The following is a 27,323-nucleotide window of genomic DNA, read 5'->3' as shown; positions in this document are numbered from 1 at the left end:
TTGCAAACCTTACATTCATGTCAGTCATTCGTGGATCTTCAATCATCTCCCTCACCAATCCATCCTACATGGAGCAGCCAGACAAATTTTCTGGAATCATTTTCATCACATTATTTTCCTATTCAGAAGAGTAAAGTTCGAATATAATTTCTTACTTTAATATCCAAAGATTGCTCTAGTGTGATGGTTCTACCTTCCTTTTCCAACCTCATCTCCTGCCATCTTTCACAAACTATTAATCTCAGGCAATTTGTCAACTTCATTCTCCAATCATGCACAGGTTGCACTCAAGAAAGTTCCCTATTATGTTGGAGGGAGCCTTTGGGTAGATTTAAGGGAACCCATGGATAAGAGCTGAAGAAGTAGCAGATGATGGGAGAGCGGTTGGAAATGTGAAAACTTCACAAGTGTTGTCATAGTCACAAGGGCTCTTTATCGACATAAAAAGGTTCTTGGGCAAAATAAAACATTATTTAGCATCAGAAAGTGAGGTTCTTTAAAGGAAGAGGATGAGGGGAAGTAAGGGTTAGATCTAGAAAATTAGTGAGCATTGGGAAGGTCCTAGTCTAGAACAAATTCACATTTAAGTTATGTCTATGTTCCATGAAGAGACAGTTAAATATGCCTTAGATATGCTGACAAGACAGCCCCAGGAATTTGGCTTCTTGTGTGTGATGATTGACAGGGGGAACAGGACGGATTCGATTAAAGTCCATATCATTCCTGCCAATGGAGTCAGGATGTACTAGGTTAGATTTCACTTCAGAGCTACTGACAATTGTTAGGAATTAATGAGGAATGGCCTGTGTCTCTGGAGGAAGCTCCCTCATCAATGAGATCACCCATTCACGAGAGTCTTGTAGTCACTTGCAAAAAAAATCTGATCTTACACTTTATTTATCATCACTTCTCACTCCATACTAATAGATATTAATGGAGGGCATTAATAACATGGTTTATTTCTGTGCTTATGCAGGATAAGGAGGCACAGGGTCAAACCCACGACTCTAGGAGCTTCCAATATCTACATTCATCCACTCTTACTATCTTTCTTAAGTAAAATTGGTGTACAGTGATTCTACATGTATAACCTATATCGAATTATTTGCCATCTTGATGATGGGGAATGGGAGAGAGGAAGGGAAAAAAAATTTAAAACTCAAAATTTTATTTAAAGGATGAACATTGAAAACTATATATGTACTTGGAAAAAATTAAATATGATTTACAAAACAAAATGCTGCACAATGCAGAGATATAGGCCATCGCATTCTTCCTCATTGAGTCATGAAGCATATTTTCAGTAGGTGATCTCTTTTTCACGGGTAGCTATGTAGCATAGTGGATGGAGTGCTAGGCCTGGAGTAAGGAAGATTCAAGTTCAAATCTGATTTCAGCACTTAATAGCTGTGCAGCCCTGGGCAAATCACTTCATGCTGTTTGCCCCAGTTTCTTCATCAGTAAAATGAGAAGAAAAATGGCAAACCACTGCAGTATTTTTGCCAAGAAAACCCCAAATGGGGTCATGAAGAATTAGACATGATTAAATAACAACAAAATCTTTGTTTCATGGCTCAGCATACACACCCCGCACTTCTTGGAATTCCCTATCAGCAATTGGACATTTCAAACTGGATATCCTAGAGGAACTTAAACTTAATCTGTCCTTATAAAAAAAACCATTAATCTTTTCCCCAAACCTTCCTTTCTTCTCAACTTTCCTATTAAAATTGTGGATACCACCATCCTTCTAGCTACCCAGGTTCTCAAATTATGTCATCCTTGATTTCTCATTTATTCCTTCTGTAACATTTCTCCTAAACAGTTCCTTCTCTCCATTCACATCACATCACGATTCATGTATTGCATCTCACTTGGACTCTTGCAATATTGCCTTCTAATTTTTTTTCTGCCTCAAGTTTCCCCCCACTTCAATCCTTGCTATACTCAGTTGCCAAAGAGATTTTCTAAAAGTGCTAGACTGACCATGCTGCCCCCCCTACTCAAAAAATGCCAGGGAGTCCCTAAAACCTTCAGGATTAAATTTTAAATTCAGGAGTAAAATAAGTTTGTCACTTAACATTCTTTATTCCTGCCCCCTTCCTACCTTCCCAGTCTTCTTACACTTCACTCCCTTCCATGAAATCTGTGCTTTAGCCACATCAGTCTACTTGCCATTTCTTGTGCCTGGCTCTCTCTCCAGACTTTGCACTGATAATGTCTCAAGCCTAAATGCTATCCCCCACTTCTACCCACCTTTCAGTTTCCCTCCTTTGCAGTATTTCAAGACTCAGCTTAAATCTCACTTGCAGGAAGCTTCTTCCTATCCCCCTTAGCCACTACAACTTGCCTGTCTGAGACTGCTATCAATCTATAGTTATTTTTTCTATATATTTGGCCCATTAGGATGTAAGCATCTTGAGGCCAGGTACTTCGCCCAGTGTCTGGCTCATAGGAAGCACTTGATAAATACTTACTAACCATGTCTTTGAAGACAGAAATCAAATAAAAATTATGATTCTTAGAAAGAAAAAATAAATAATTTGCAATATGGATTGTAATCACAATGCATTTTGACTTCCCTGTGCAAAACCACCCCTACTTGACCAGTATACTTTATATATGTTGTAGCTATTGGAATGTAAGCCTTCTTGAGTGCAGGATCCACTTACATTTGTATACTGAGGGTCTAATGAAAAAGCTGGCAAATAAGCACTTAATACACACATTATTATTATGATTCTTCCTCTCTCATGTCTCCAGATGCTTTTGAGTCATTCTCCACCCAGCCAGCCACCCACCCTTCCGAATTTAATTCCGGCATTTAATGTTATGAGACAAAACAGGATTACGCGTTTCAGAGAAGTCCATTTGCTGTTCATTGGTTGGGAAGGGGAGTGGACGGGACAGATTTTTTAAATGCATTTTTTACATGCATTTAAGATCTGTTCTTCCCACTGCCCCCTCCCATTGTACAACACTCTGAAAAATAAAACCCATCGTAAATATGAAATCCTGCAAAACAAATTATTATCGATGGTGCTCAAAAACAGATTATTTAAAATTCACATCATCTCTTTAGCAGATTTTATTTTCAATCCTATGGGCTCGTGATGAATCAGTCTAGATCTTTGTTCTAAAGCCGTTTTCTCCCTAATGTTGTCCTTGTGCAGGGTTTCTGAGAGGGGTGGGGCTGGGGTGGAGAAATGCATGCAGGACCTTGGGAACTTTCTGAGCCTCAGCTCGGGCGCTGGGATGGGAGCTGGGAGGGGAGCCGGCACAGCCCTACTGCGAACAGCTAACGGGCCTGTTGGAGCCGGTTTCTTTGCGTAGGCTCTGCGGGTGGACACAACAACCCAGATGTGTCCTGCCTCCCCTCCGAAGTACGACACGAAGCAGCTGGGAAGGAGGCCTCCTCGGAGGGGGCCGGGCTTTCCCGGTCCCCCTTGCAGCCTTGCGGAGCGGTTCTCACTGATGTTACTGCCTTCCGACGGGGACTCCCTTCGGAGCATCTCTCTTACACGGACACGGATGTTGGCCTGTATTCTCCCCTCCCTATGGGAGCCGCATCTTCTCCAGGGCCGACATCTGGTTTTTGCCTTTCCTAGCGCGTCCCAGATGTGGTCCGGTACCTGGGGGGCGCCAGCGCTAGGAGGCTGATCCAGGAGCCCCTGGAGGGGGGCCAGGAGCGCGCCCCAGGGGCTGGCCAGCACGCGCGGGGTGGGGTGGGGTGGGGTGGGGGTCCGGTCCGGGGGCGGGGCCGCGCGTCCCGGGGCGTGGCCCGTGGAGCGAGGGAGGGTCTGCGGCCCTCCAGCCGGCCACGTGGCGGCCCGCAGGCTTCAGCCCCCGCCCCATTCAAACGATGCCGAAGGGGCGGCGCGGCTGCCCGAGCCCCACGATGAGCAAGCGGCCCGCCCCGCCCCTCTACTTCCCATCCCTCTACGACCGCGGCATCTCGTCCTCCCCCCTCAACGACTTCAACATCTGGAAGAAGCTCTTCGTGCCGCTCAAGGCGGGGCGGCGGCGGGGGGCCGGGGCGCCGGGCCGGGCTGGGGGGCGGCGGCGCGGCGGCCGGGGCCGGAGCCCGGCGGCCCAGCAGCCCCGCCGCCGCGCCCCGCCGCCGCGCCGCCGCCGCCCGGCCTGGGCCCCTGAGCGAGCGCCCGTGCCCCAGCCCTGGCCGGCCGGCCTGGCCCCATCCCCTACGAGCCGCTGCGCTTCTTCTACTCGCCGCCGTCCGGCCCCGAGGGCGCCGCGCCCCCGCCGCCGCCGCCGCCGCCCCCGCCCGGGCCTCCGGCGCCCGCCTGCCCCGCCGCCGCCGCCGCCGCCTCGCAGCCCGACGAGCTGTGCGAGCTGGAGATCCGCATCAAGGAGCTGGAGCTACTCACCATCACCGGGGACGGCTTTGACTCCCAGCGCTGTGCGTGGCCCCGCCCCCTCGGGCCCCGGGAGCTGGCCCAGGTGCTGGCCCGGGCGCCAGCTCCCCACGCCCCCCAGCCTCCCGCCTCCCTTCGGCGGGGCGGCCCAGGCCCTAGAATCCTCCCGGACCCCGGGGCTGGGGGCTCGGGCGGGGCGCTCGCTGCGTGGGGGTGGGAGGGAGCTCAGAAAGGCTCGTCCGGCCCCTGCTTTATGGAGGGGGGGACTGAGGTACCAGAAGGAAGGTTCCGCTCCGAGATCGCGACACGCCCCATCTTCCTGTTCTCCAAGGAAGGGGCGTTCGGGGAGAGCGAGCCCCCTCCGGGGGTCTCCGGGCCAGAGCCCTTACTGCAAGGCGGTTAGCCAAGCGGCTTGCCCGCGGCACCTCCCCTTCTTCCTTTTAGCGGGATACAGCTTTTCAGCGAACTGAAAGATAATAGCTCGGATTTCCGCATCAAAATCTAGGCTTTACCAAATGCTTTCCTCACGCCCTTTTGATCAGGCAGGGGTTTGTGCGTAGCATTCCTTCCATCTCGCAGATAAGGAAGCTAGGGCAGAGAAGGTCCGTGATCCCACAGTCAGCGAGTGAGCAGTCAAACCCGGACCCAGTCCTGACTTCAAGCCCAGGGCTCCTCAAACCTTTTGTTTCCGACACTCCAGCGGTTGTGTCACCTTTTGATTGTTCTTTGGCGTAGTTGCCCCATTCCCCATTTAAGAAAACTGAGTCTCCTTTGGTGCAGTGATGTGGTCATAGATGTGTTAAGTGAAGGATCCAGAACTCCTTGTGGATGAGCTGAATGATCGCTTGTCGGGTATGTTGGAGTTGGGATTTCTTTCGGGCAGACGTTCCTTCCCTCAGATTTTTCACTGTACCAGCTGGGCTGCTTCTCTAAAGACCTGCGGGGACTCACTGAGAGGGCCTTCAAGTTCCTCAGGCCCAGGAACCCAGAGGGCTGCTCTAGCCATTAGAACTCTGAAAGGAAAGGACTCTTGTATGTGAAACCCTGAGCTTGGGTTTTCACCTCCTCGGTGACTTGTTGACTAGAAATAATCAATAAGCATTTATCAGTTAGATTTTTTTTTTTTATTTTTGGTTTTTGACAGTTCTCTATCCATTATCTTATCTTGTGTCCTCACTTTGCACACAGTATATGCTTTATATGTGTTTCCCTCTATCCATTATCTTATCTTGTGTCCTCACTTTGCACACAGTATATGCTTTATATGTGTTTCCCTCTATCCATTATCTTATCTTGTGTCCTCACTTTGCACACAGTATATGCTTTATATGTGTTTGCCTCTATCCATTATCTTATCTTGTGTCCTCACTTTGCACACAGCATATGCTTTATATGTGTTTGCCTCTATCCATTATCTTATCTTGTGTCCTCACTTTGCACACAGTATATGCTTTATATGTGTTTCCCTCTATCCATTATCTTATCTTGTGTCCTCACTTTGCACACAGCATATGCTTTATATGTGTTTGCCTCTATCCATTATCTTATCTTGTGTCCTCACTTTGCACACAGCATATGCTTTATATGTGTTTGCCTCTATCCATTATCTTATCTTGTGTCCTCACTTTGCACACAGCATATGCTTTATATGTGTTTGCCTCTATCCATTATCTTATCTTGTGTCCTCACTTTGCACACAGCATATGCTTTATATGTGTTTGCCTCTATCCATTATCTTATCTTGTGTCCTCACTTTGCACACAGTATATGCTTTATATGTGTTTGCCTCTATCCATTATCTTATCTTGTGTCCTCACTTTGCACACAGTATATGCTTTATATGTGTTTGCTGAATAGTATTGAATTGAGTCAGAGTTCTGGGGCTTGAACCTGATTTCATTGCATGTGTGACTTGTAAGGAATATAAGCAAGTCACTTTTCTTCTGAAGCCCCATTTAGTCCTGAATGAATGAATGGTTGGAATATATGATCTCTTTTGAGCCCTAGGATCTGTAAGGGAAAGGAAAAGATAGAGAAAATCTAACTTTCCGTGTACTGGATCCTAGATTTTCTGGGCTAGAAGGATTCTCAGTGACTATCTGAGGAAAAAAAGGAAAAACCAAGGCCAGAGAGCAGATGGCATATAGTATTGTAGGGCTGGAAGTTTAGTCAGTCAGTCAACAAGCATTTATTATGTACTCACCCTGGGTCAGGCAATGTTCCCCACAAAGAAAGGCAAAAAAAAAAAAATTTCTGTTCTCAAGTTTTATGTAATTTGCCCAACTAGTAAGTGTCTGAGGCTGGATTTGAACTCGGGTCCTCTTGACACAGTATTCTATCCACTATTATCTCTTATTTGCCCATACAACTAGCTAATCACACAGACTAGATGGAAAACTTCAGAGCAAAAATGGCTAGATGACTTGGGAAAAACTCAAAGAAGGCAGGGTTTGAGCTTCAGAGGAAACCACTAGGAAAGCAAGAGATAGACATGACATGGAAGAGGCTTCCAGGCATGGAGAAGTCAATGCAAAGATACAAAGATAGGAATAAACAGCAAAGGGGAGAGTGCACTCGGTCAGAGAGTGTGTAGGGAATCAAATGTAAGATGTGACAGAGTTGATCCAGAGGTTTTGAGCCTCAGTGAGAAGTGACTTAGAGGATCTGGTAATAGGCAGCTGGGATGAGAGGATGGCTTTACAAAGGGGCCTTAAAGATAACCCAGCTCATCTCATAAAAGGGAGAAACCATCTCTTAGAAAGAAGGGTCTAAAGATCATGGGATGAGACAGTTAGAGATGGAAAAAAAACTTAGTTGAATCCCTACAGATAATGGCAGAGAGGTGGGGATGGAATGGGGAATCAGGCTCAGAATGGGAAAGGAAAAAGTATTACATGATACTAAGTCTTAAAGAGATTTCTTTACTCATATTGCTTTTGATACTAAGTCTTAAAGAGATTTCTTTACTCATATTGCTTTTCTTCCTCTTTGTCTCTCTGGCTGTACACAGGTAAAGTTTTCATTTAAAACCCACATGGGGCAAACAGGGCTGGTTTTGGAATCCAAGCACCTGGGGTTAATCCTTTGTGACTTGTATTAGTTTTTTTTTTCCTTGGGTCTCAGTTTCCCCATATGTAAAATGAGGATGTTGGACTAGATGACCTCTAAGGTCAGGTTAGTGTGGCTCAAGCATTAGTGGCTGAATGGATAGAGCGATGGATCTGGAGTTAGGACATCTGAGTTCAAATTCATCCTAAGATACTTACTAAGTGTGTGATCCTGGACAAACCACTGAAACTCTGTCTACTTCAGTTTCCTCATCTGTAAAATGGAGATAATAATAGCACGTCCCCATCAAAGGTGGTGTGAGCTGATATTTGCAAATCTTAAAATCTTAAAAATCTTAAATCTTAAAAATATTATCTAACTCCTCACCATTACTATTATTATACATTAGGTCCCTTCAAGGATAATGGGATAATGCCCTACACATAAATCTGTGGCTGTTAATAAATGCTTATTGAATTGAATTAACCTATGAACCCATGATTTGCATCAACAAACTCGTTCCACAGAAGCAAACTCCAAGGCAACGAGCATTTTTGATCCACAAAGCCTGGAGCCAGCCCAACTGACCTACCATGTTTTTTCTTTTCCAGATAAATTCCTGAAGGCACTAAAAGATGAAAAGTTGCAAGGCATAAAGATGAGGCAGCACCTGAAGAAGCCCACGCCGCTCTCCTAACGAGATGTCGAAGGCCGCGTTACCGTATCTCCATAGCGTTAGATGTTATTGAGTAGAGAATGTATCCCGTTTCTTGCCGTTTCAGATATAACTATTTTCTGTTCTTTAGTTCCTTACCTCTTTCCTGCTCCCAGGTGCACATTACAAATACAGCGTCAGCTTGTCTAGTAAGCCCCTTGGAGTTGCTCCTCTTTGTTAATGTTGGTGGGTGTTGGCCATTTTTTTCTGCCTGATGGGATTGCTTCCTGAGCATCTGATGGGTCTCGGGAAGCCAGAAGATGTTATTGGCTTGTTTGCAATCTGGGGTGCCTGGGGTTGGGGAAGGAGACTTTCAAGGGGATCAGGAGTCTGAAGGCAGTACTATTCGGTGGGGCTGCTCCTGCTGTTTGAAGGAGGGGAGCAGAGAAGCGGGGTGACAGTTCATTAGCAGACTCATACAACCTCTGAGGTGGAAGGCACCGGACAGACGGATCAGTCTTTGTTATTGAACCTAGAGCCGGGCAACCTCTGGAAAGAGATCACATGGACTTGTGGGAGGGAGAGCAGAGGGAAAACAGCAGGGGGAGTATGGTTTTCTCCTTTGGAAAAGGACCGTGTCAGCTTAGATCATTTAATCAATCAACAAACATTCATTAAATGTCTACTATAAGTTGGGCAAGTCACTTAACCTCTGTTTGCCTTAATCCACTGGAGAAGAAAATGGCAAACCACTCCAATATCTTTGCCAAGAAAATCCCACAGACATTATGGTCCGGGAGGTCACAAAGAATTGGATGCAACTGAATGACAATGAGTTGGGTATTTTAAGAACAAAGATAGAAATAATCGCTGTCCACAGAGTTCAGTCTAGTCAAGGGAGACTTGTATATGTGTGTATATGTGTATGTGTGTATATATAGGTATATGAAGAATAGATGCAAACAGATATCATTCTATCTCTATTGCCTTTGACCCTCTATTCTCCTCTGCCCCCAAATGCACTCAAAACCCTCAGATTTAATTCCTAGTCTGTTTCCTCCCGAGTCCCTCCCTGAGCAATCTCATATACTCTGAGACATACTGGAATGGCCAATGGGAGCCATTCTTGGCCATGCTGAGTTCACAGCCCACCCAGCACAGTCCATGTGTCTCTGAGGTCAATATGACCCCACTTATAGAGAAGGGACATGGCTGGAGAAAGTTGGAGCAAGAAAGCAGTGCAGTCATGGCAGAAAAGGAGAGCCAGATTTAGCTTAAAGACCTGCATTGGAATCCTGATTTTGCTACTACTTACTTATTTGGGAATGAGCAGTTCCATTCCCTTCCCTGGACCTCAGTCTCTTTCTCTGTAATCTAAGGGGTTTGGACTAGAAAAATCTCTAGGGTCCCTTGATCCTAAAATCCAACTTTAATTATCATTAGTTTATTTATCCAATTTTAATTATCATTTAAATATCAACAGTGCTATTTATTTCAGCCAATCAACAGACTTCAGATTTAGAATTGCAAGGAATCTTATCTAGAAGAGGTGATCTAATCTAACTCTTCTTATTTATTTCCCAGATAAGTAAATAGAATGGAAGTGAAAGGGCAGTAGCTTACATATAGTCACTGTATTTCTCCCTTTTTTGGGATCTTATACAATTGTCATCCTAGGTTTTTTTTTTATTTTTTATTTTTGCCATCCAGCTATTTCTCTTTCCGTGACTGTTCTCTTTTGTTCTAATTCATTACCATCTCCCAGGAATCTCATTTTAAAAGCTAACATTTCCCCCAAGAACATGAAGCTTTGAAAGCTGCTTCACAAAGCTTTTAAAAGTGAGCTGTTGAGAGTGGTATGTGTTTTTAAAACCATGGAGTAGTAGATAGAGCCCAGGACCTGGAATCAGAAAGGCCAGATTCCAGCTAAGACATTCACCAGGTGTGGGGTCCTGGGCAAATGACCTAACCTCTCTGAGGCTCAATTTCTTCATTAGTAAAATGGGGATAAAAATAGCATCCAACTATTTTGGATACCAAGTTGTGAAAGAGGTTGTTGTGAAGATCAAATAAGTTAATGTACTTTGCAAATTTGAAAGGCTTTTATAGGTGAGCTATTCTTACTATTAGAACATGAGAGACCATGGCTTTTTCTTCTTCTTAATCCTAACTTGTGTTTAGAATAATGGCCAGTGGGGAATATGTTGCCATTTTGAAGTCAGCTGTACAGCATCACTTGCTGATCAGAGTAGCAGAAGTAGTGGCAGACAGGGGAGCAACAGCCTACTGTTGAACATTTTTATTGCCTGATTTTATAGCCAGGAGACTAGTTTTGTCCTGGGATCCTGCAGCTATAGCATCTCAGGCATGTTATGGCCACCTGGTCCTGCTGTTCTAGCTGGGATTGTTCAGTGACCTTGAGAAACTGGGCATTTGTGATCATCTCAGGAGGTCTGGGTCTCATGATCGCAGCCTTTCATGGCAGGGCTGATGTCACTCACTGCCAGTCTTCCCAGAACCTGTCCGATAAAAAGCAAATTGCACCTTTAAGGTCTTCCATGATCATTGCACTCTACATTGCAGCCAAACTGGACAGTTTAAACTATTTCCCCAAATCCCTTGTGTGGCACATAGGTCCTTATTAATGTTTGTTCAATGGGACTGACTTGAACTTCCATTCTATCTCCCACGGGTGTGTAATCATGCAAGCTGTTATCCCAGTCTCGTGATGCGTTCATTCCCCCATCTCCACCTCTTAGAATACTTGTTGACTTCCAGTGCCAAGTTAGGAAGGACTTCTTTGAAGCCCTTCCAATCCTTTCCAAACAACTAGAAAACTTACTCAACTGCTCTAGGAGCAGGGAAGCAGCTTACCAGCCTGACAGGAAAGGTCTGTCTCATTGGGATGGGAGGGAAGCAAGGTCCAAGAGCAGCAGCAACAGCAGCAGGTAGCCTCACAGCAAGGCTCCATGCCTGGGGCAATCCACCATTGAGGCCCCATCCTCCTGGAAACCAGAAGTCCTCTAGACAAGTTAGAGTAGTCTGTGCAAGCCCTACATCCTTGACCCCATGCCCAGCACAAGCTGCTAGACAGACTTTGACCCTTTTGCTGGCCATTTGTAAAGCCCTCCCAAGGGACTGACCAATAGTGAGACCCACTTTCCCCACTTCACCACTTCCCACCCAATTTCTGAATCTACCAGCAGAGAGACTCCATTTCCATAGCTACTTAACAGCTGGGCCTCAACCCTGGAGCAGATCAAAAACAAGATTCCTCCTCCAGGGCCAGCCACTAGAAAGACTTTATTACCATAGCAACCCATCAGCAAGGCCCCAAACCTAGAGCAGACCAGGTTTGCTAAACCCCCTAACCAGGGGAGGCCAACAGCAAGGACTTCTTTCCCCAGTACAAGCCAGAAGGGAAACCCACCCTCCAGAAAAAAAAGCAGTTAAACTTTGAAGCCTAATGAAAGCCAGCAGTAAGACCCAGAGCCCCAGTACAAAAAGCATAGAACAATGTAGGAATAGAATCCAACTCTCACAAACATCAAGTCACAAAAAAAGGCAACAAAGAGCAAAAAAAGTGACTATAGAAAGTTACCATGGTGCTAGGGAGGCTCAAGGCTTAGAAGAGGATAATAGTGTCAAAATGGCTATATGTGAAGCCTCAAAGAAAAATGGAATTTGGCCACAGGCCGAAAATGAACTCCTGGAAGAGCTTAAAAAGGATATTTAAAAGCAAATTAGAGAAGTAGAACAAAAATTGAGAAAAGAAAGAGTAATGCAAGAGAATCATGAAAGAAAAAATATCATAGGGAAAAGATATGCAAAAATTTACTGAGGAAAATAACTCCCTAAAAAACAGAATTGACCAAATTTTAAAAAGTACAAATGTTCACCAAAAAATTTCTTAAAAATTAAAATTGGTCAGGTAGAAACTCATAACTATGAAACATTTAGCTACAATAAAACAAAATTTAAAAAAAGAGAAATTTCTCATTGGAAAAACAATTGACCTAGAAAATAGATCCAGGAGAGATAAGAATTATTGGACTACTTAAAATCCATGATCAATAAACAAACCTGGATAACATTTTTCAAAAAGTTATCAAATAAATTATTAGAACCAAAGGGCAAAACAGAAATTTAAAGAATCCACAGATCACCACCTGAAAGAGATCCCAAATTGAAAACTTCCAGGAATATCATAGTTAAATTCCAGAGCTCAAGTATTGCAAGAAGATATTGCAAGCAGTCAAAAAGAAACAATTCAAATATCGTGGAGCTACAGTCAGGATACATAGGATTTGGTAGCTTCCATCTTAAGGAATCAGAAGGTTTGGAATATGATATACCAGAAGGCAAAGGAGTTAGGGTTACACCCAAGAATCACCTACTCAGCAAAATTCAATATAATCTTTCGGGGGGGGGGGAATGAAATTTAACAAAATAGAGGATTTTCAAGCATTTCTAATTAAAAGACCAGTGATGAATAAAAAAACTAACCTCCAAATACAAGATTCAAGAGAAACCAAAAAAGAAACAAGAGAAAACATAAGAAATTCAGCAAGTTTAACTGCTTATATTTCTATATGGCAAGATAATACTTGTAACTCTCAACTCTATTATGATAAGAGCAATTATGTAAGCAGTGTGGATATAAAAAGTTGAAGAGGGAAGGAAACTATTTCCTTTAATATTATCACTCTGGTCCCTTTTGGAGTCTCAGGCCCTCCTGGGGAAGGTATATTCCCCCATATAAGTTATCTTTTAGGGATGCCAGACCCTTTGATTCAATTAGAAATCTTGGTCAAAAATCTTTTGATCTTTTTATCTTTTGAGGATGCCAGACCCTTTGAATTCCAGTTGAAGATTTGGGCCGGATACCTATAAGCATCTAGGCCTGGGGACTTTGGCTTTCTGAAATCTGAAGCCTCAAGACTCTTTTTAAAGGGCAACTTCTGAACTCACTCTTTGCAGAAAGTTTAAAGCAGCTTTCTCTGCTTCTAGGACCCTGCCCTCTGAGAAGGCATTCTCTTCTCAGTGCCAGCCTTCATTTCTCTAATAGGACTTTGCTACTAAAGAAATTGGTCTCTTAGCAAAACTGGCTTCCTATCCAACAATAAACTCTCATTTTTGCCGATTAATATTTCAAGTTCATGAATTCTTTCATGAAGAATCTGTGTGCCGACCAAAAGGGGATTTCCATAACTCTCTGACTGCCACTAACCTCATCAACGTGACTTTGATGGGATGATACCCCAACAAACAAAATAAAGGGATGAAAAGGAAAATTGAATTGGAAGAAGGAGAGAGGGGGAGTTTGAATGGGGTAAATTATCTCATGTAAGAGATTTAAAAGAGATATTATAATGGAAGGGAAGATTGAGGGAAGAATGGCAGGTAAAATTTAAACTTTAAATCTAATCAAAATTGATTCAAAGATGGAATAACATTCACACTCAATTGGATCTGGAAATATAGCTTACTTATAAGGAAGTAAAAAATGACAGGGATAATACAAGGAGGATGAGATATCAGTAAAAGAGAAGGTATATTGGGAAAAGCAGAAATAATAAATAAAACACTTGTGAGGAGGGAAAGGATGGGGCATAAGGAGGGCAATAAACAAGTGAAAAGTAGCATGAAGGTAAATATGCAATTAATTGTCATAACTATAAATGCAAATGGGATGAACTCACTGGATAGCAGAAGGGATTAGAAACCACAATCCTACAATATGTTGTTTACAAGAAACATGAAGCAGAGGATACACATAGGGTAAAGATAAGGGGCTAGAGCAAAATCTTTATAATGCTTCAGCTGAACCACAGAAAGCAGGAGTAGAAATCATTTCAGACAAAGCAAAAGCAAAACTAGGTCTAATTGTTGTTTGTTCAAAGAGGACCAAGACATCCGGACGTGATGCTATGATATGCAAATGAATTGGATTTAAGTGAGGGAGGGTGGTGCAAGGTCACCTGCCTCACTTTCCCCTCCAGAGCCATCTGCATTTGGTAGCAAAATATAGATCAAGATGACTGGAGGTGGCCCTGGATGAAATGGGAGAACTTATCCTTTCTAAGCTAATGTCTTCAACAGGTCTCCATTTGATTAAGGCTGTACCCATTCAGTGATTAAGACTAGGTAATAAACGACGCACAGAATCTCCTCTTTTACCTAGTCCAAAAGAAAATCTAAATAAATAAATGAAGAAGATAAAGAAGAAAACTCTATCTTGCTGAAAGGTACTACAGACAATGAAGTCATATCAGTACTAAATAATATGCACCAAATGGTATAGCATCTAAATTTTTGGAGAAACTAAATGAGTTATAGGAGGAAATAGATAATAATATACTACTGGGGGAGCTTTCAACTTTCCCTTCTCAGAACTAGATAAATCTAACCAAAAAATAAATGAAAGAAATTAAGGTGGTTCATAAAATTCTAGGAAAGTTAGAAAAGATAAATTTCTATAGAAAATTAAATGGGAATAAAAAGAATATACCTTTTTCTTAGAAATATGTGACACCCATACAAAAAACTGAGCATGTATTAGGACATAAAAACCACATAACCAAATGAAGAAAGCAGAAATAATAAATACCTTCTTTTGAGGTCATAATACAATAAAAATTATATTCAGTAATGGACAATGGAAAGAGAGGTTAAAATTAATTAGAAATTAAACAACCTGATTTTAAAAACAAGTGGTTTAAAGAACAAATCATAGAATCAATCGATAGTTTCATTCAAGAAAATCACAACAATGAGATAAAATTTATGGGATGTAGCCAAAGAGGTACTTAGGAAAAATTTTATATTTCTAATTGATTACATCAATAAAATAGAGAAAAAGAAGATCAATTAATTGATTCCCAATTAAAGACTAAATTGGAAATCTTGAAAATCAAAGGTTAGATTAATAAAATTGAAAGAAAACTAAACTAATAAAAACTAAGACCTGAAACCAATAAAAGAGATAAATGATTGGTAAATTTGACTAAAATTTGATCAAATTACCATTATTAAAAAATGAAAAGGATGAATTCACCACCAGTGAAGAAATTAAGGTAATTTTAGGAGCTATTTTGCCCAATTATATACCAATAATTTTACAATCTAAATGAAATGGATGAATATCTACAAAAATATAAATTACTCGGATTAGCAGAAGAAGAAATGAAATAATTAAAAGAACCCAATCTTAGAGAAAAAAAAGTTGAACAAGCCATCAGAGAACTTCCTAAGGAAAAAAATTCTCAGAACCAGACGGATTCACAAGTGAATTCTATCAAATGTTTAAAGAACGTTGAATCCCAATACTATAGAAGTTATTTGGAAAATAGGCAAAGAAGGAGTCCTATCAAAATTCTTTTTGTGAGATAAATATGGCGCTGATGCCCAAACTAGAAAGAACCAAAACAGAGAAAGACCAATTTCTTTAATGAATATTGATGCAAAAATTTAAAAACATTAGCAAAAAGATTGTAGCAATATATCACAAAGATTACACACAATGACCAGCTGGGATTTGTACCAGGAATGCAGGGCTGGTTCAATATTAGGAAAACTATCATCATAGTTTACTACATCAATAACAAAACCAATTGAAATCATAGGATTATCTTAGTAGATGCAGGAAAAGTGTTTTAATTTAATTTTTTATTAAAACATTTTATTTTCAAAACATATGTATATATAATTGTCAACATTCATCCTTGCAAAACCTTGTGTTCCAATTTTTTTCCCTCCCTTCTCCCTAGCCCCTGCCCTAGATGGCAAGTAATCCAATATATGTTAAACATGTGCAATTTTTGTTTCCATAATCATCATACTACGGAAGAAAAATCAGTTCAAAAAGGGAAAAAATGAGAAAGAAAACAAAATGCAAGGAAACAACAACAGAAAGAGTGAAAATATTGTGCTGTTTACCACACTTAGTTCCCACAGTCCTCTCTCTGGGTGCAGATGGATCCCTTCATCACAAGACCATTGGAACTGGCCTGAATCATCTCATTGTTGAAAAGAGTCATGCCCATCAGAATTGATCATTGTATAATCTTGCTGTTGCATCTACAATGATCTCCTGGTTCTGCTCACTTCACTTAACATCAGTTCATTCAAACTCTTTTATGTTTTTTTAAATTTTAACTTATTTTTATTTTTTTTATTTTCAAATACATGAATAAGTTTCAACATTCACCCTTATAAAACCTTGTGTACTAATTTTTTTCCTTCCTCCCCCCCCCATCCCCTCTTCTAGATGGCAAGTGATCCAATATATGTTAGACATGTGCAATTCTTCTATGTGATATATGATGAAGATTGTGGGAGAATGAAGAGGCTAGAGATGGTGAGATCCCCATGCAGCAGAGGATATGGTGACCTATTTATTTCTTATCTAGCTTAATCACTGATTAAGTGTTGTTTCAGTCAAACTAAAACCTGTTAAAGACCTTAGTTTAAAAAGATCAAGGTCTCCCATCTCTAGTCCCCCTTATCTTGTCACTGGACCCACATGGTGTTGGGGGAGAAAGTGGGCCTGATAACTTTTGCATAGTCCTCCCTTGCTTCAATCTAAATCTTTTACATGTCGTGGTATCACCCTTCTGATGTCACAGTCATCTTTCAGAATTAAGGGAATTTAAACTGATATCCACATGTCACACAGAAGAAAGACCTTCAAAATGCCCTGGAATATAACTTAGAGAGAATACCATAGATGAGAGGAGCCAGCCATAGAATGATCAGTCTCACAGATGGAAAAATAAATGGCATCTTTTCATCAAAGGCTGTCCCCAACCTTTAAGAGGTCCCTTTACAAATATAAAAAAATGGCTCCATTCCTGAAAATTACCTAAATAGAAGAACAGTGATGAGAACTGCTGCCAATTCCTTTAATCTTTTCCCCTTCTATTTACATTTGTATAAAATGATCACCATCCATGATATCTTTGGGTAAAAACAAAGGCAGCCTGCTTACAGGAACTCAGTGGGGGTTACCAGAAAACAGAAGCATTTCCAGTTAAAAAAAAAAAACATGAAAGATGAAAGGAATCTTAGTTCTCATCGTGTTCAACCTCTTGTGTCAGCAGATGAAGAAACTGAAGTTCAGAGTGAGGAAGTCACTTACCCAAGATCATGGAGCTCATTAATTATTAACCATATATATATATGGGTAGCTCTTCTGATTCGCAGGACTGAAAGATCTTGCCTGCTGAATGATCAACTGCTGCGTAAATATTGGCTGCCACCATCACCATCATCACTGCCACCCTCTCCATTCACTGCCACAAAGCAGTAAACAGAATATCAGAATCAGGAAGAGTGGACAAAGGAAGCAGAGACCATGGGGGAAAGGAGCCGTGTGCCTAATTCTAATCACAAATTAGGAAACTCCAAAGGAGAGAGGCTGGGAGATGGGGTCAAATCATCTGGCCCAGGCAGAATACAACCTATGCTATTGAAACTTGCTTTTCAGTCATATTTTGTCCTATTTCCTTTCATACATTTTGTGCATTTATTCCATCCAAACTGATCTTAACAATTTTCCTACCCTCTTCTACCTGCATTTTTGTAGAATTCCCCCCCCAAATAGATACATTCTTTTCACCATCGAATCTGTTAAAAATTTTCCACTTGTCTGATAGTTTTCCTAGGAATTCACTCCTGGTATGGTCCCTTCTAGGAATTTCTCATCTTTCTTGAACCTTAGGCTGAACCTTATCTGTGGTCATATCTTATCCCCTTCTAGTCTGTAAGATCCTTGAGAGAAGGAGTGTGTCTGCTTTTCCTCTCTGTAGTGGCTAGCACAATACCTTGCAAAGAACAGGCATTTAATAAACATTTATTGAATGGAAATGAAATTTTCTGGGAAAATAAAATGTTCTAAGCAGATCAAGCCCACTAGATGGCAGTAGGTAATTAGTTTGTTTTGAGCAGCTACTCCCTTTTGTTAGCACTTCAACAGGAGTGCATTTTTATCAGTCTGTTAATTATTAATTAAAAGAAAATCCATTAAAAAACATTTGGAAAGGGAGATGGCACTTGGAACTAATTAAATCCATTAGTGGTTAAAATAAGTGTAGTTGTTGAGTCTGAGTTTCTAGAAGCAAACTTTTGCTGGTTCCTTTGTCAGGATTTACTGGTGATTTTGTGCATTCCCTCTAGAGGTGGAAAGAGAATGCATACATAAAGAGTCAGAGCTGGAAGGAAGCTCAGAACACAGGACATGTAATGTCAGATCTGGAAGAGATCTTAGAACACAGAACATTAAATAATAGAGCTGGAAGGAACGTTAGAAAATAGTCTCCAGAATGTAATATGTCAAAGTGGAAGGCATCTAAGATTATAATAATAGATTATAATAATCTATTATAATAATTAGATTATAATAATAATGGTTCTCTAAGTATGATCCTGGAAGTCTGAAGATACTTTAAGGGGGTCTATAAGATCAAAATTATTTTCACAACAATACTGAGATTTAAAATATCATAATATAGTAAATATCAACAAATATAACTCTCATAAGCAAACGCTCTTTGGTGGGATCCTCAATAATTTCTAAGAGTTTAAAGGAGTCCTTTCACCAAAAAGTCAGCGAACCATTGGAATATAGATTATTTGAGCTGACAGATGCTTAAAATATAGAAGAGAGTGTTAGGGCTAGATCCTAGGACGTAGAATTTTAGATCCCGGCATAGGACCCTTTTGTAGGTATTTCCATAGGACTATTCCCTCCAACCTTCATTTGTGTTTGCAAGTTGTGTCCCAAGAGGGGCTACCAGTACTTCAATTTTTAGTTGATTCTTCCTACTATTATTCTTCATGAGCCCTTACCAGTTTGCTTCCCTTTAATGAACACCTACTACCTCTTATCAAAGGTATTTACCCAAATGCTATAGCAAGAACAGCTGGCATAAAATATTCTTCCCAAATCTGGGTTATACTTGCTCACAAATATACAGTGGGGCATGGTGAGCACAAACAAAGTACAATGATATTGAGGTACACATGTAGGAAACATATGTAGCCAAGGCAATGTACAACTCTGGGACTCCAGAGCCTCTATGTCCTTTCTTTCTTGGCGAACATTCATGAAGTTCACTTATAATTTTGGTAATGGATGAATTGATAGGTTTGGTACACTGTACTTTCTGGGCAGCTAGGTGGTTCAATAGTGCATGGAGTACTGGGCCTGAAGTCAAAAAAGCTCATCTTCCTGAGTTCCTGAGTTGACACTTGAAGCTATTAAGCCCATTTGTTTTTAAATTAGTGGCTGACTTTGACTTTGTGAGACTCTGGGCAAGGCATCAAACTTTATTTGCCTCAATTTCCTCATCTGTAAAATGAGTTGGAGAAGGAAATGGTGAATCACTCAAGCATTCCTGCCAAGAAAACTCCACATTGGGTCATGAAGAGTCAGACATGATTGAATAACAAGGTAGCTTCTAGTTCTAAATCTATAATCCTGTACATGTCCACACTCGGTCAACAGCTGATGTCTGGTTGTTTTTATCAACAGCCTATTCATTCTCCACTCCACCCACATCCACTCTCCTGCTTCCTCATACACAAATTGGAGAATTGACTGAAGTGTACTCATTAAGCCTAGCAGGATGATACATAGTGCTTCAAGGCCAACGGCAGAGTAGATTTTGTTTCTTTTTAAAACACATTTTGATGTGGAAGTTTCAAATGATTTAAGAGCAGAAATATCAATCCAGGTACAAAATCACAATTTGCTAATCAAGAGTAGATTGGAATATCAGGAAGAAGTGAGGGACACCCATTCTTTGCCTTATAGGACAAGTATACAAAAATTGATTTTAATGTCAATCAAAAGTACTTAGTGATCTTCTCAAACCCTAAATCTCTGAGGATTTTTATGAGTCTGACATTCTTTAAATCAACCTGCTCATCCTTGTGAGCTGTGAGTTATAAGTTCCAGATGAGTTACCCTTTCATAATAAGGTTCCAATGAATGGAAATTCCGGGTATATTTTTGTATAGGAATTAAGAGAAAATTTACTTGAAATTCCAAAGAAATCACTTATGTATGGTACAAGAACCCTCGGAGAAAATTTGGTGTACTCTATGTAAAAAGGGATACCTACAAACTTTGTCTGGATCCCAAATGAATGACCTTATTCCCTGAGGAAATCATAGAATTTTCACTCAGGACCACCCTGATTTCTCATTCAAGAATTAGAAGATAGCTTCTAATTAGTCCCAGGATCAATCCTTGGATGGAAAATTGGATCTTTGTAGAAATGAGGTTTTTTTCTTTTTTTCAATTCATCAAAAATCAAAGCCCTTCTGTATGTGGTCCCAGAATAGAGGGACCCCTTAGCGGGAAAGAGAGATGTTCTTCCTGAACTCAGTATAGCTTTGTTGAAGTACTTGGTACCCAACTAAAGTCAGGGTAGAAAGGTCTTTCCCTGGGATGGGGAAGGTGTAAGGAATCAAGACCCCTACCTCTGAGACCAGTGTTGCTTCACAAGCATACAGTCAAAGTGGTTTGGTTTCTTACCTGAAGGGTGAAGGAATGGCTTTCCATCAATCCTGGATCTCTAATTCCTATGGAATAAACCCCACATGCTTGGGAAGCTCTGTCAGGGACCAGACTTTCTCCCTAAGGGGGAACTTGATTTTCTTTTCTTTTCTTTTTCTTAGTTGTTTTTGGGTGAAGGGAGGCATTTTGAAAATATCATGATAGATGGCTAACCTATTAAAATTTTAGAAAATGATATGGGTTGGGGCAGTTAGGCGGTGCAGTGAATAGAGCATCAGCCCTGAAGTCAGGAGGGCCTGAATTCAAATCTGGCCTCAGACACTTAACACTTTCTAGCTGTGTGACCCTGGGCAAGTCATTTAACCCCAATTGCCTCAGCAAAAAAAAAAAAAGAAAAAGAAAGAAAGAAAGAAAGAAAGAAAGAAAGAAAGAAAGAAAGAAAGAAAGAAAGAAAGAAAGAAAGAAAGAAAGAAAAGAAAAGAAAAAAGAAAGAAAAAAGAAAAAAAAAGAAAGAAAAGAAAATGATACTGGTTCACTAAATTGTATCAGGGAAAAGTTATTCCCTCTTAACTATAAAATGGGATAATGGGGGAACTAGGTAAGGATAGGGAAAGAAAAGGAAAGAGAGAATAATGCTAAAGAGGAAACAGTCAAAAGCACAATAGAGGGAATAAGGAGAAGGAAAAAAAAGGAAATAAGCATTTATATTGCATCAATGTGCCACATATTGTGCTAAATGCTTTTTACAAATGTTATTTCATTTGATCTTCACAACGACTCTGTGCAGTAGGTGCTATTCTTGCCCATATTTTATAATTAGAGAATGTGAAGCACCAGGTTAAATGACCTGCCCAAGATCACACAGTCAGTAAGCATCAAGATAGATCTGAATTAAGGCTATTCTGACTCAGGGTCCAGTACTCTATTCACTATGCTACCAGCTGGTTCCAAAAGGAAAAAAAAAGGCTACCAGAAAAGATGGAATCTGTACTCAGGTGACAAGCAGGAAGCTCCCTAGAGAGATAGGTGTAATCTGCAAGATTCTGTGTCCCAGGGGAGCAAAAATAGAGGGTCCCTCTAAGCTATAGAACTGTCAGAAACCCACAACAGAGATTTCAGAAAGGACTAGAGGCAGCAGCAGTCAGCCCTGGTGTGGCAGTGCCCAGTGGGATACTCAGGACTAAAGTCCTTAGTAGCTTTTTGGGCAATGCCCTAGAGGGCACTGAAAATCCATTCAACTCAACATTAAACTCTTCTACCATCGAATCAGATTATTTCTAGTCTTCAGGAGTAATGGTTATAGGAACAGACTTTGGCTTCATGTGCAATGCACCAGACCTGGAGTCAAGAAGAAGTGAGTTCGAAACTGACTTTAGACTGTAACAGTGTGATCTTGGGCAAGTCATTTATTCCCTCTTGTTCTTGACTATAAAACTGGGATAATTAACTACAAAATGGGGTTAATGGGGGAACTAGGTAAGGATAGGGAAAGGAAAGGAAAGAGAGGATAATGCTAGAGAGGAAACAGTCAAAAGCAAAATAGAATTTCTGATTATGAAGAGGGAATTAGAAAGGGAAAAAGAAAAAGAAAGAACTAGAAACTCAGGGGTGCCCATCAGTTAGAGAATGATTGATCAAATGATGGTCTAAAAAGAAAAACAAAGAACTAGAAACTCAGGGGTGCCCATCAGTCAGGGAATGGCTGATCAAATGATGGTCTAAAAATATAATGGAATCCTATTCTCTTAGAAATAATTCAGAGCATTCTGGAAAGCAAGGACTAGTGAGCATACATGGAAATGTGAGTCAATGTCTATGTTCACTTAATATTTATGATATATTCATGTATGTATATACACATATAAATGTGTGTATGCATGTATGTATGTATATACATATATGTGGAATATATATTCCTAATGTGTATATATGTAATTTTATATAAATTAGATATAGGTATATATATATATATATATATATATGTTGTACATAACATATGTACAAAACAGATATGAGGTGATTTTGGCTGGAGTGATGAGGAAAGGTTATATGTAGAAGGTAATATTTGAGGATGAAGACTTTGAATGAGCAAAGATCAAAACTAAAACAATTTATATGACAACAACATTGCAAAGAAAGGCATTTTTGAGAGCAATGACTAGTCTTGTCCAAAAGACCTGTAATGAAAAATGTTGTATCTACTTCTTATTTATTGTTCATTCATTCATTCATTTACTTACTTATTCATTCATTCATTCATCCATTATCTATCTATCTGTCTATCTATTCATTTATTTATTTGCTTATTTATTCTTTGGCTGAGGCAATTAGGATTAAATGACTTGCCCAGGATTACACAGCTAGGAAGTATTAAGTGTCTGAGATCAGATTTGAACTCAAGTCTTCCTGACTTCAGGGCTGGTGCTCTATCCAATGTGCCACCTAGCTGCCCCATTTATTTATTTATTTGTTTGTATTTATTCCTTGATAGAGAGGTCATGGACCCAAGGTACAGAAGGAAACACATAGTTTTGTCCACGGCCGCCATGTAAATCTTTTTTGCTTGAGTGTGCTCATTTGTTACAAGGGAATTTTAAAGTGTGTAGAGGGATACAGAAAGTAATACAGAAGGAAGCACAGACAAACAGGATTAAACAGCCCCTGCCTTTAAGGAGGTGACATTGCATTGGGGAAAACAACGTGTGTGTGTGTGTGTGTACACATACACATGCATACATACATTGTAGATGCAATACATGTATGTATGTGTGCATGTGTATATAGAAAATATCCCTTTGTATATAGGAAACATAATTGAGGAGGCAATATGTATATATGTGTATGTATGACCACATGTAGATGCATGTGTATATATTCCTAAAAAGTGTGCACAAAAATAGAACTTTACACATGTGTATGTCTACATACATACATAAAACAGATATGAAGTGATTTTGATAGGGAGGATGCCAGCCTCTGGAGGTATGAAGAAAGGTCACAGGTAAAGGTGATATTTGAGGATGAAGACTTTGAATGATTGACCAAGACATATGCCTGAATGCAGGCAGACATCCCATTTCTCACCTACTCATTCCTGCTGTTTGCCTAAGTGTGGGCACTGGCTTTTCTTCCCTTTCCTATCATCCTTGGTGGGCGCTGGCTTTGACTCCTGTTGGAATCCTTACAAAGTGTTAAGTCATTAAAATTGATAGAGACAATAATTATCTAATTTAGCCTGGTTCAGTATGATTGATCTGATCCTACAAGGAGATGTTATGGGCCAGAACGTGAAATAAGGTACTAAGTGGAATTGAGGAGACAGTGGTTAAATCTAGTTTAGAATTGATTTAATTCTACAACAAATAATGGTTTTCCGGTGATATAATGATTGGTGGGAATCAGTGTACAGCATATAAGCAAGAAACTCTCAGGGCCAGGGACAGAAGCCCACTCTCAGGGGCAGAGACAGATTCATTCCATATTCCACCTTTGTGCTGGCTGGAGACATTCAGAGGGAGCTAGGGGCTGAAGCTCAAAACTTTGAAGGACACAATAAAGGACTGGATTTTAACTCCTGGCTGCATTTGAAGTGATTATTACTTTGAACTGAAACTAAGGCTGCCTCCAGAAAACCTCCCCAAGAAACCTGCTCCCAGAGGGAACCATCATAAAAGAAGAGAACACCACAGACTCCCTTTCCTATCATCTTTGGAATTCTAGTTGACTTTTTGTGTTGTTCTGGGGTGATTGGAGTCACTTTGTGAAGTGTTTGGATTTTCTAATTGGATCTCTTGATTACCTCATGGCTAGCACAGTGCCAGGTGCACGGTTGGTGCTTAATAAATGTTTATTGATTGACTTAACATGGCCATCTGCTTCCTCCTCTCTAGTAAGCTGAACCTCTTGGCAACAACCATGTGAGATATAGTGAATGTATTATTATCCTTATATTTCAGATGAGGGAACTGAGGCTCTGAGAGGTTAAATGTTCTGGTCATAAGCAAATGGAGAGAACTTGTCTAGGGGAGGATTTAAACCCATGTCTCCTTCAGTTCCAGCACTCTATCCATTCAGCTACCTTTCCTCTCAGTGGACTGATACATATCTTGTTCTATAATGTGACTTTTTGTCCATGATAAAATTTAGGACCTGCTTTCATGGACCAGTGCTGAGGGTCATAAAAACCCAAATCTGTCAGAAAGGTTTCTAAACTGCCAATAATTAACAGAGAGCAGGTGCTCAGTGAATGCTGAATTATACTGAATTGGCCAATCATGGCATTTTAGATATTTGGAAAACACAGGTGGATCCACTAGATGGGGTCCATTCCATGTTACTAGGTTGAAACAAAACCTAGCCGTGCACGTGGAGACAATAATCCTAGCAATATTGACATCTTACAGCATTTCATGAACTTCAAAGGACTTTCCCATCTCCAGCCATTATAAAGCTTGGTGGAAGAGCCCCCTGCATGTAGTAAGAATGGTACAGTAGAGTAAATATGTCAGGACTTTACAAATTATTGTGTGGCTTCAGGGCAATAGGGAGCAAAATACCAACGGGTTACTCTAAAGAACCAAATAAACTCTTAATGACTGGGTGGAATTGTAGATAAGAGTGGCTTTGAGTTGGGGACACAAGTTCAAATTTACCTTAAGGTACTCCTTGGAGTGTGACCCTGGTCAAGTCACTGACTTCTCTCAGCCTCAGTTTCCTCAACTGGATTGAATGAGATAAAATCTATAAAAATATTTCCTCAAAGCCCATATAAACTGTCAGCTATTATTGCATGGACAAAATAAAAGGGAACTTTGCTTAAGAAGTTAAGGGAGGACAATGTACTCTGTCAGAGTTTAAAATATGCTATAAAGTAGTAACTCAAAACTGGAACTGGTCAAGAAGCAGGAAAGCAGATAAAAAGAACGGAGGAGCAATTCCAGAAAGAGAAACATCTTCTGTGTTCATGCATGTACAACAATGAAAAGAAGAAGGTAAACAAAACGAAAAGTGATATGTTGGCAAACTTTTTTATCCCTAGTCCTCAGCACAGAGCCTGGCACCTAGTAGTGGCTATTCAAATGCTTATTATTTAGTAACTGAGAAAAATCTGACATCCAGAATCTCTGTGGAATATTTGGTATATGCCTTTATAAGAGACTCGGGAAATCTCTAAAGGGAAAGATTATGAGTTGGCAATGGAACATGAATTTTAGCTAATAATCTTAAAATTGTTCAAACCCTCTACTGAAATACAAATTAAGCCTTCATATCCCTCAAGTTAGTGAAACTAAGAGTGACAAAAAAGATGCATTCATACATCGTTTGTGGATTTGTACATCGATAGAATCTTTTGCAGCGTATTCTGACAACAATTGTAAAATCAATCATATTCTCCAACCCCGTGATTCCATTTCTGGAAGGCAATTAAAAAGAAACAAGACTGAATGAACAAAAGCTATTTCATTTGGAACAGAGAAAAAGTTGGCAGCAACACGTCCAGTGGTTACGAAAAAGGCTGAACTAATTTTGATCATGGAATGGGAGATCATTAAACCATGACAAATGAGGAATATACAGAAATATGGAAAGACTATTTAAATAAGGCAAAGTGAAGAAAAGATCTGCAAGAGTAAACTAAGTTAACACTGATTACCTTGACAGATGGAAAGGGGCAAGAAGATTGGAAGGAGACGAAATTGGATAAATTGTTAAAAATATTTTTATTACAAATGGTTTTGATCATATGGTTCTTTAAGAGGAACTTTAAGAGATTTCCTTTTTTGCTCTATGGAAATTAAGTTTAGAATATATCTTCCTACTCCTCCTCCATCTGTGGCAATCTTTCCCACAGGAGTTTATAACTGCCTAACCTTTGACTCTTCTATCGTCAAATCAGATTATTTCTAGTCTTCAGGAGTAATGGAAGTTAGAGGAACAGACTTTGGCTTCGTGTAGCTAATGCAATGTACCAGACCTGGAGTCAAGAAGAAGTGAGTTCAAAACTGACCTTAGACTGCAGCGGTGTGATCTTGGGCAAGTCATTTATTCCCTCTTATTCTTGACTATAAAATGGGGATAATTAATAATAACTAGCCTTTGAATAGTACACAGTAGGTTATAGGCACTGTGCTAAGCACTTTACAAACATTATTTCATTTAACAAATATCTCATTTATTTCATATGACTGTTGTGAGGATAAAAGGAAATATTTGTGAAGCCCTTAGTACAAGATAAATGCTTATTCCCCTTTCCTTCCTTTCATGTAAAGAACTTCCTAATAATTAGACTATTCACAAGTGGAATGGGCAATCTTGACATTTGGGGTTTTGATGTCCACTTGTTGATAGAGAATTCTCATTTAGGTATGAGTTGGTTGGGATAGCCTCATTCCTTCCAACATTGAGATTGGGATTCTGTGAGTAGGCTGGGACATGAAGTCAATCTGCATTGTGTGAAAACTTTTTTTTTGGTATATAAGACCTACTAAATCAGAGTATGAAACCTAAAATTTCTCAAACCATCATCTGGTAAAGGGATAAGAAGTTTCAAGAAACTGTACTTTCTTTTTTTCTTTTCTTTTTCGTTTTTCTTGTTTTGTTTTGTTTTGCAAAGCAATTGGGGTTAAGTGACTTGTCCAGTGTCACACAGCTAGTAAGTGTCTGAGGGCAAATTTGAACTCGGGTCCTTCTGACTCCAGAAACTGTATTTCTAAATCTTCTTTTC

The 27,323-nt window shown here is 40.3% G+C and overlaps 1 protein-coding gene across 1 annotated transcript; it reads left to right on the top strand.

The window, feature by feature from the left end:
• The first annotated feature begins 3,754 nt into the window (after positions 1–3,754).
• C6H11orf91 (chromosome 6 C11orf91 homolog) lies at positions 3,755–8,289 on the top strand. The gene is given in 3 exon segments (XM_031941823.1): positions 3,755–4,121; positions 4,124–4,417; positions 8,033–8,289. Coding segments are annotated over 3 exon segments (639 nt in total). The 5' UTR covers positions 3,755–3,862; the 3' UTR covers positions 8,119–8,289.
• The last annotated feature ends 19,034 nt before the right edge of the window (positions 8,290–27,323 follow it).

This window comes from Sarcophilus harrisii, chromosome 6 (genome assembly GCF_902635505.1).
Source record: "Sarcophilus harrisii chromosome 6, mSarHar1.11, whole genome shotgun sequence".
NCBI classification, from domain to species: domain Eukaryota; kingdom Metazoa; phylum Chordata; class Mammalia; order Dasyuromorphia; family Dasyuridae; genus Sarcophilus; species Sarcophilus harrisii.
The sequence above is the reverse complement of the archived record's forward strand: the minus strand, read 5'-3'. Positions and strand labels throughout refer to the sequence as shown.